Below are 10,210 nucleotides of genomic sequence, written 5' to 3'. Positions count from 1 at the left end.
GGAGCCGGAAGAAACGCAGCACAGCAGCGAGGAGGGCTCGTCCAGGCTACCCAGGCCGCGACGAGGCTCGAGGCAGCAGCACAGCCGCCAGCAGCGCCAGCGCTCGAGGCCCGCGAGGGGAGCGCGCGGCAGGAACCGCCAGCGCCGGCCCCGCCCCGCCCCTGCCGTCGGCGGCCGTTACCGCGCTCCTCCCGCCGCGGGCCGTTGCCCGGCGCCGACGCCGACGCCCCCGCCCCGCTCCAGCGGCCGCCGGCGGCAGCCGAGCCCCTGCCGTCTTCACCATGTTGCCCGCCCGCGGCTCCGAGGCGGCGCCCTACAGCTACTGCCGCCAGCCCCGCGCCCTGCCCGCCCGGCCGAAGTACCGAGCGCGGCCGGATGCCGCCGAGCAGTGAGTGCCGGCACCGGGCGGGCTGCCCCTCCCGCAGGCTGCGCGCCCCGGCCCGGCCCGGCCCGGCCCGGCCCTGCCCGCCCGGCGGCGGCGGCGGCGGCGGGGCAGCCGAGCCGAGCCGAGCGGCTGCGCGTGTCCGCGGGGCCCCTCTGGTGCCCTCTCAGCGCCGTTGTCGCTCGCCGAGATGTTAATATTCAGGCTGCGGCTCTCTAACCACAACGGTCGGTTCTTGACGTTGCAGAGAGAAGGAACCTGTTCGCTACGCGAACCTCATGTATGACAGGAGAGTGGTGCGCGGCAACACTTACGCCCTGCAGCTCGTACCTGCGGTATGGATTTTGTGTGGCTTGTGCTACAGCCTTCTTGGAAAGGAAGAAGTAGGGCAGGAAAACAGTAGCCGATTAATAGCTATAATTATTGGTGCTGTAATTTTATAAAAAAAATATTTCACCCAGTCACAAGGCCTCCAGTTAAATTTTCATGCAGTTGTTTCCCACTTTTGTTTAAAGGATTGACTTCCCCATGAACTTTGCTGGTTTGAGTGGGTTTTTTTCTTTCTTAAAGTGATTTTTTTCCTTGTTTCTTTACTGTCATGATATTGAGCACAAGTCTCAGTTCATCATCTGCTGCCGTATTTATTCACAGATGTCATCAGTGAAGATAGCAGCTCTTGGGGAAATTAAGCTTTTGGGTAAACTTGAGCTTGTCCTGTGGAAGCAGAGCCATATAGATCCCAAGGCCAGCTGTACACAAGATGTACTTGTGTGGGGCAAAGGCTGTTTGTCTCTCCTGACGTAGTAAATGTTTCAGTGATATTTATTTTCAGAGAATATTTCTTGACAGATAAATTGATCATATCGGAATTGCAACTTTGTGGGGATGTCATTGTGTTGTTCTGTAAGTGTTTCTTACTGGAAATTTCACGTTTATCTGTTTAAAAAGATCAAAAGTTATTTTATTTTCAACCCACAAACACAATGTAGAATTTAGAAGTTACTCTGTGTTTTTTCTGCTTCATCCTTTCCTGCAGAAAAAAGAGTCTGTAATTTCAGTCTTGCAGATAATTTAGTTGAAAATATGAAAACTGGATTTAACTCCATCTGACACTTTAAAAGCTTCACCTAGAAACTCTCAACTCATTTGTGAGCAAGAACATGCTATTTTAATATACTTTATCCTGCAAGTAGAGTTTCATATATAACATCTGTTCCCAAGTAGCAAATAATTGCTTTTAGTGTGAGATCCTGTTATTATATGCCTGCAGGCAGTGTACTGTGATAGTTTCATGCGCTGCAGTCCTTAAGGTAACTGACAGTTTAGACTCAGGACCTTGAAAAGTAAGTCTGAAATGGTAGATTTGTAGGATTAAAAAAAAAGGGGGGTCTTCATTTAGCTGTAGAGATAAATTAGTAACATTGCTACATATGAAACTTAGAGCGGGTTTTTGATTTTGTTTGTTTGTTTCTTTTTTTCCTCCCTACTGCCTGCCTAGAGTACGCAACCGGATCCCCTTGAAATTCAAAGGCAGAGGGAAGCACGGAGAAGAGCTCTGTCCCGAAAACGAGCAAAAGAGCAGATGCAGCCAAGAACACCCGAGCCTGTGGAAGGCAGAGAGCATGCTCATGTGCAGACAGGTAAAGGCTGAAGAGATTTAAATTTCGCCTGAAAACAAAAAGGTGCTGATGCATATTCACCTGCTAAATTCATAATGCAGTTGGTAGCATCACCTAGAGCTAAGGTTCTCTTTTTCTTTTGCTTATAACCTCTTATTGTTAGTTGCATTTGATTATCAGTGAACTTTGCTAATTAGAGTAAGATTTTTTTCCAGTGTTTTTCAGTTTTGACCATGAATTCTTGAATGCATGCCAAGACTTTTCCATTTACACTTTCTTTTACCATTACAATCAGAGAAGCCAGCTTATAGCATTTGTCATGATTATGCTTTCTAGAGCTGTATTTGGAAGAAATTAGTGACCGGATAATAGAGGTTGATGTGGAGTGTCAGACAGATGCATTTCTGGACAGACCACCCACTCCCCTCTTCATACCAGCCAAAACAGGAAAAGATGTGGACACACAGATAGAAGAAGGAGAGGTACGAGGCAAAGTCTGATTCACAAGCACTCTCGGAAGATGTTTCCATATGAAACAAGTTTCTTAAGCAAAATTAGGGCAGCATGTACAAGAATTACTCCTGACGGGACATATTTAAAAAAAAAAATCTGTCTCCATAATCTGCTGCAGTTTAACTGCAAAATTAAGGTAGGTGCTTACTCTTCTGCTGCTTTCAGCTAAGCACTACCATGCTGAGAAATGTCCTCCCCTGCAGAAAGAGCATCCAGGCCGAGAGGGGTTGAGAAGAGGGAGGTGAGAAGAAATAGGGCCTAGGGGAAGGCTCTGCCTCTCCCCAGCAGCCTTCAGAGTGGCTGAGGTGGTGGTGTTGGGGGAGGGGAGGGAGTGTTGCCTGATTGATCCCTGTGGCAGGCTTGATGTCCTGCCAGCCCACTTGTCATTTAGCCCTCAGTTGTGCTTCCTGCGAGAGCTGGCAAGGGGCCACGTGTGCACAGCTCAGCACTGCCTTGAACACAAGGGCTTTGCTCATCCTCCTTTTCTGCTCTGCTGTTAAGAAGGACTGTGATCCAGGGTCATTTGTCTCTCTTTCCCGGACTGCCATCTTCAGCTCTTTGACTTTGACATTGAAGTCAAGCCAGTGCTGGAAGTATTGATTGGAAAGACTATTGAGCAATCTTTGCTGGAAGTTATGGAGGAAGAAGAGCTGGCCAACCTGCGGGCACATCAGTGTGCTTATGGAGAGCTGCGTAACGCAGAGCTCGCTGAGGTACAGCGCCTAGAAGAGCAGGAGAGGCGATACAGCGAGGAGAAGGTAGGAGCGGCTAAGAGCAAAATGGGCCTGTGTGAATGCTTGTGGTAGGAGAAAAAACAGTTTCCAGCAGCAAAAGCCAAGCTGTGGAATAAGTCAGCTTTGCCCCAGAGGGCACCATCCGGTTGGACGCACCTCCGAGCAGTCGGGTGCCGTCTGGCTGCAGTTAGCTCTGCTGCAGCAGCATGACGCTGCTGTGTTTCTTGGGAGCTGGCGTGCTCCAGGGACACCGGAGCAAGAGGCCAAACCCAAGAGCATTTTCCTTCTGTAGCCAGTGCTGCTGTCAGTCAGGCAGTTAGCTTAGCCACTTGCATTACGAGAGCTGTTGAGTGAACAGTCCTAGTGCTCCAGAATAAGAAAAGCACCTGCCTAGCTTAGCCTAGTTAGGAAGTACTGAATGCATGCAGTCGTGAATGTGCACACATACTTCTCAAGATCTCCAGGTATTAAGGGATCTATATTAGTAAGACCCAGTAAATAATAAAGAGAAAAGGCAAGTCTTTATTTGTTATTCAGCAGCTTTATATGTTTGGGATTTTAATGTTTTCTTGCACCCACCTCAGTTTTAATCTTTTCTTGCACTGAGTTGGAATAAAAGTTGGACTGGTGAAAAGGTCCTGAAATCCTGAACCAACCTCAGCTCGCTCCAAAGTTAACCATCAGCTTTACTTGCAATAACAAAGCATTGCGTCGTAAGATCAGTGCATGCTAAGATGGCAGAGGTGGTTTTTTTTGGCCAACTGGAAAACCATTACTTTACAAACTTCACAAAACCAGAAGAGCAATACCAAAGGAGTGTATTTCTCTCTAGTCACTGTAAGTTTTGATAATCTCTAGATTGAATACAATCAAATTTTCTTTCCTGTGAAGAGCTTTTGGCCCAAGTAGAGGCCGTAAATACTGGGTGGTATCTATACTTATCCACTTGATTCTCTCTCTAACTTCTGGGGTTTATGTTGTGATCATTCTTCAAAATCTAGATCAATGGAGTAACAACTAAAGACATGAAAGTTTTACATACAATGTTCTCTTGTCAGGAACGTCGCAAACGCCAGCAGATGCAAGTGCTGCAAAAACAGAAAGAGACCACAGAGAAAATTGCAGCTCGGGCATTTGCTCAGCGTTACTTGGCTGATCTCATTCCATCAGTCTTCGACAGTCTTCGTGAGAGTGGGTATTTCTATGACCCTATAGAGAGAGGTTTGTATTTTTTCTTTTTTGGGATGTGAGCTGAAAGATGTAACAGGCAAAACAACCATAAAACACAGCTTAAAATTCTATCACTTATTACAATGTAGTAGACTTCGTTTATTTAGTCATTTACACTTGTTTTCAAACTCAAATTGTTTTCAAGAACAAACATTGGCCATCAAGTAGGTGAGATCTGATAGCTTAACTTGTAATGAGAGAGGCTGCTTTTGAATTGGTGTTAAATACATGAATATTGGTGTGAAGTATACGGATGGTTAGGATTGGTAGGACATAGTGAAAGAGATCCAAATTGTAGTAAATGCATTATGACAGGACAGGCAAAGAAGTCACTTTTGTGTGTGTCATTCTGAATCTTCATTAATGATGATCAAAGCAAGGAAGAAGTTAGTCAGTTAGAATTAGAACTGGGCCATGAAAATAATTTCTGACTTTTTAACCTCTATGATTTCCAAGCCTTTAGAATCAACACATTTTCTCATTGGCTACCTTGCTGCTGTGTCATCAGACATTTGGCAAGTTTATAAATCCCATTAATATGGGTCTGCACACCACTTCCCAGGGCCCCATGCTGCTGCCCAGGCTACTGCCAGGAAACAGTTGCTCCTTCCAACATGAGTCATCGGGGCAAATGTAGAAACTGGGTGTCTCTTGCAAATGGAGCAAAATTTGGGATAACTGTGTAGAAAGAAAATGATTTGGGAAAAAAAAACACATAAGCGAGGACTCGTCAGTCAGAGGGATTGAGCAGTTTTGGCAGACCAGAGGCCAGATGTTGTTGGAGAGAAAAGCAAGAAATGTTATTCTCCTGGATTGTTCAGAATAGTTATTTTCACCTAACTAGAACATGACTGTGCATCTCACTTGTGCCTGCCTTCTGAGGATGGCAAACACCTTGGAAAGGCACTGAAGTTGAGAGCACTCTGGCCCAGATCCGTAAAGATGAGGAAGGTAAATAGAAGAGGGCAGAGTTAGAGCACTCAGTATCTTCTGAGACATTTCATCTGGCTCGTACAAAATGAGCATCTTCTAGCAATGATGCTCATCCTTTAATGACTGCAGCAAATGAAACAGCTCACAACATCCTCTCATTCGTCCTTAATTTAAAAGAAATTGCTTTTTCTTGTTTTCTTCCTGCCAAATTCCTGCAGATATTGAGACAGAATTCCTTCCATGGCTGATGACAGAAGTGGAAGAAGCATTGGAGAAGAAGGTTCTGGGGAGGACAGTGCTTGACTGTAAGTTACAAAATCCTGGAGTATAATCTGAGCTGCTTGATATTCCTAATTGTTTTTCCCTTGTGAAGACCAATATAACACTTACAAGGTCACCGTGGGCTAAAGCAGCAGGTATAATTTTAAGAACTTCAAAAGCCCACAGCTTTTTGTGGTTTTTTTCCCCCCTTTTTTGTGAAACACTTCTAATGCTGGTAAATCGCTACTGCATATACTTAGCTAATTAGTTCTCAGCTGAAATAATAGACATGTCGGGCATCCCGCTCTACTCTTTCAGGTGGTTGTATATTGTTTCTGAAATGTGCTGCTGGAGGATGCCACACATTTGGCAGAAGTAAAATGATTAAAGGATGCAAATTGTTTTCACTATCCTAGTAACTCTTGTTCCTCATGGTACGCAGCCGGCACTGCTATGCTCTTTTCCTTAGTGTTCCCAGCGGTGCCCCATTGCACCTGTGCCCTTGTTGTGGCAGCAGACCAGTCGATACTGTCTACAGCCACTTGTATACTGTAACAGCCTTTGAACTCCTTTGCAGCAGCTAGCTGAGCTACGGAGTGCTATGTTCATGCCACGCGCAAGCAGAAGTGGCCGTGCCTGGCTGAACAGTCAGGCAACCGATAGCTTTCCTCAGAGCAAGGGCTGGCTTGCTTCCTCAGCAGCCAATAATCACCTGCTTGCTTCTGAGACAGAGGAAAACATTGGTGTATCTGCTTTCTTGTGGGCCAATTCCAGATTAGCATTTGGGTTCTGGTATCAGTCAGCCTTCAGAGGCTGCGATTGAAATACCTGAACAGTCTGAAATCCATCTACTATAGAAGCCACATCATTATGATGAGTGCTTGCCCACTCTGGCAGTTTTAGACTTCTTAGACTTGCATTAAATTTTCATTCCTCTGCTTTTTCCTCCTGGTGTGACTTACAGGTTGCAATTAGAATTACAACTGTACTTGTGTGCTCATTCCCTTTGTGTTTATTTTTTGTTTAACCACGACAATGAATTTCCTGAATTAAGTTATAATTTGGATAGTTAAAACTGGCTTGCTAGGTATTTAATGCTAGGATATGTGTCTGGTATGTACACTCCAGGGTAACTTCTTAATGTATCTCTTCTGGGGAGGGAAGGAGGAGGATCCTCTCTCTTTTTACTTTAAGACTGTTGTGTGCAACTACTGAATAAACAGTCCAAGGAGAATGTTGCTGTGGGATATGCTGTTGATGAGAACATACACAGTATTTCTTTTAAATCTTTCCTTTAAGTAAACACCATCTCTACAACAAGAACTGCAATTTGCATTCTTCGGCAGGTTTTGCAGAGGCAGATACTGCCTCAGCTAGGTTGTTTGTGGCTGCTTCTCCCCTTACACAAAAGTGTAGAAAAAGTCCCAGAGAATCCATTTTCAACCTATTTGAATGTAGAAGCTACTTAAGCTTCACTGTCCGAAAGAGCTGTGAACTGCAGGTGAAAGCTTCACAGTCTAAGGAGGCTATGTTTTTCCTCCCAGAGATGCCCATTTCTTCTTTTACATACAAAACTCAACCTGTGAATTACCAGTGAAGCTTTTTTTCAGCACCTCTGCATTGTCCCGTTTTCTATATTAAACCCTTCTTCATTCGTTCTTGGCCTCAGTGTCGTATGTAATATCACTTTGAAATACATCTATTAAATACTTGAATTGTTCTTGTGTTAAATGATTTGGAAGTAGCATAACATCTAGTGTTATTTCAGTTTGTTTTCTTTTTTGAGAATTAATAGATCAATGAAACTTAAAATCACTTCAAACTACAGCTTTTTCTTCTTGTTTGTTAATGATGGCTTTCTCTGTTTCAGCCTTGATTCGTACAGTGGTTGGAAAACGCTTAGATGCGTTTAGTCAGCTCTCTGATCAGACAGAAGTACGTGCCGAGGAGCCAACGTCAACAGACACAGCCTCACAGCCGGCTGGTCTGACAGAAAATGCCAGCCCACCGGCTGTACAGGAAGAGATGACTGACCAACCTGTTGTTGAGGAACAGTTTTTGCCTCACATCTCTCTTCAGTTAGAGGAATCAGATCAAGCAGAAATGGAGGCTTTTGAAGCTGAGGAACAAGGAGGTAAGTCATCAAGTTGTCGAATAAATGAAGATGAATAGCTTAGCCAAAGGAAGAGATTAATTCCTGTCTATTTACAGGGATTGTGCCCCAGCCACGCTAAAGGATGAACCCAAACAACAGTTGAGCCTTAAAGCGTGTTTTCCAAATGCTGATGTTGCTGATTTCAGACTATATGAATTGAGAGAGGTTATTAATACAATGAACTACAGTGAAATTCTATCCCCTTTCACACAGTCCTTGAAAACTTGGGTCCTGTACAGTTGAAAAGCAATACGGTGCCATACCCTGTGCTAGAAAGATATGAGAAGGACTTTAAGAGCCTCCTAGTAACCTTTGCAAGTGCTTTGATCGTGTTTTCAGAACAGAGGTTCCCTCATTTTGCCTGTTTTGAAAGGTAACTATTATGGCACGTTTCTTCTACTAACGTTAGTCTCTCCTGCCCAGACAAACTTGGGTGGGCATCTCAGCAGGCAAGGGACAAAAGGCTGTTGTTCCCAAAGCTCCCAAAGTTCCCAGTGATGTGCCACTGAGAATTACTATGGGTACCAAGTCCTCCTCATCCTCCTGACTCTGCAGTGCTGCTAAGGAGTTCAAGCCACATGCTAATTCCAGCCTCAGTTCTGTTTCAAATCCTCCTTTCCTGCTGATCCACTGGAAGGGTATGAGGCACAGTGGGCAAAATGTGCCCACGCTGCCACACAGACCTTGTGATTTGCCAGGCAGCTTTCCCGGTGGAGGAAACTCATGAAAGTACATTTTTGCCCCAGCGTGGAAACATTGTTTCATTCCAGCTAAACCTGTGGAAAAAGTGCCCTCTTGTCAAAAAACTGCCTTCTGCTACCTCCTCTTAGCAGTGCAGAAGAGACCTGTACTAACCTGGTAGGCCAGGTCCAAGTCTGAGAGAGAGATTTCAGAAAGGGCCTATGAAGAGGCAGGTAGCTGCTCCACATCTCGTATTCTAAAAAGCAATGTCCAGATTTTTTCCCGGTCCATTTGTACATCTGACTTCAAAGGTACACCTGCCTTTCATCATCCCGAGCTAGGACAGCTGATGATAACCAGTGCGGCTGTTGCTTATGCGGAAAAGCTCCCTTGGAAGATGTTGTGCATTAACCTATTTCTTTAGGTAGCTGAAAAGCAGAAATAATGAAATGTCACGAACAACAGATCTGCTCAGTGGTTTGAGCCACAGCAGATCTGAATGTGTTAAACTGGATGTTTGTACGCAGATAGCACAGACTGTAGACAAATCGACTCATGGATACTTTCTAAAAATGGAATATTCTTCTAAACTCTTCCTCTGACTGCTAAGTTCTGAGTATTTTAACATACTGTACTTAGTTTTTTCTCAAAGCATCCAGCCGTGTAGGTTATGTGCCTGAAATTCAGATAACCACTGCTCTGTAAACTTGTCTGTGAGTTTCTCAGGAGAATTTATTTTATGACACACAGGACTGAAAGTGAAGGCTTGAAGTGAAAATTTGGTTCAGACATTGAAGTCCATGGGAGATTTTCCTCAATTTCAATTGGACCAAGATTTTGCACTGCTTTTGTTCCCATGATGGAGACTCCTCTCATGACTTCACATAAATTATTCTGGCTAGTTTGATCTAGATATAAACAAATAAAAAGGCATTGAGATGATTCATGAGGATTGTAAATGTTTCCACTTCTTTCAAGGAAATTGTCAGTTTTAAGGATTTCTCATTACGTGTTTTCTCATATCTTTACAGGAGACACACCATAGTCTGGAGGACTGCCGTGGATCACTTTTGAAAAGATTCAAGCAAATGCTGACTTGACTATTTGTTTTTTAAAATGTTACAAGGTGGGAAGTGGTCACCTGGAATATTTTCATATTTGTCTCTTCTGCTTTGTGTTTTATTGCTAGAAAATTTACTTAGTGTTGAATTATTCTCTTTAAACACTTTGCAGTATTTAATGCTGCAATCTCTGTAAAATTATATTCTTAAATTATTGTAAAAAGAATAATGAATTGCGTGCACTACATTTTTACTTCATTAGAATTTATGAAGACAACACAAGCCTATAAATCACATTATAGTGTAATGGTTGTACTTTTGGGAAAAGAAAGTGTTGTTTATAAATAGGGTTTTAATATAGTCTTTCTTTCCAGTCTGTGACCTGCAATGATCCATCCTAATATTTTGTAGAATAAAATCAGATTTAAAAAAAAAAGCCTTCACATTGTACTACTTTGTTGGAAACAGTGTCTTTAATATGTGAATTTTGAATGTGCCCATAGGATTGGGGCCTGAGCAAACAAGTTGAGGGGCAAGCGTGCATCCTTCCACGAGGATCTGGGCCAGAAAGCACTTGGCTTTGTATCTCTGAAACTGTTTCTCAGTGACAACGTGGTTCAGATTAATGGAGGAGAGGAGCA

General features: G+C 43.8%; 1 protein-coding gene across 1 annotated transcript; it reads left to right on the top strand.

The window, feature by feature from the left end:
* Positions 1-227: 227 nt before the first annotated feature.
* LOC134139307 (radial spoke head protein 3 homolog) lies at positions 228-9,972 on the top strand. Its single transcript, XM_062573740.1, has 9 exons — positions 228-388; positions 630-717; positions 1,881-2,022; positions 2,338-2,483; positions 3,069-3,272; positions 4,307-4,469; positions 5,630-5,716; positions 7,543-7,806; positions 9,540-9,972. The coding sequence occupies exons 1-9, from the start codon at positions 282-284 to the stop codon at positions 9,551-9,553; spliced, it is 1,215 nt and encodes a 404-aa protein (XP_062429724.1). The 5' UTR covers positions 228-281; the 3' UTR covers positions 9,554-9,972.
* Positions 9,973-10,210: the final 238 nt, after the last annotated feature.

Source organism: Rhea pennata, chromosome 3, assembly GCF_028389875.1.
Source record: "Rhea pennata isolate bPtePen1 chromosome 3, bPtePen1.pri, whole genome shotgun sequence".
Classification (NCBI taxonomy): Eukaryota; Metazoa; Chordata; class Aves; order Rheiformes; family Rheidae; genus Rhea; species Rhea pennata.
Note: the sequence above shows the minus strand (reverse complement) of the source record. Positions and strands in the feature narration are given on the sequence as shown.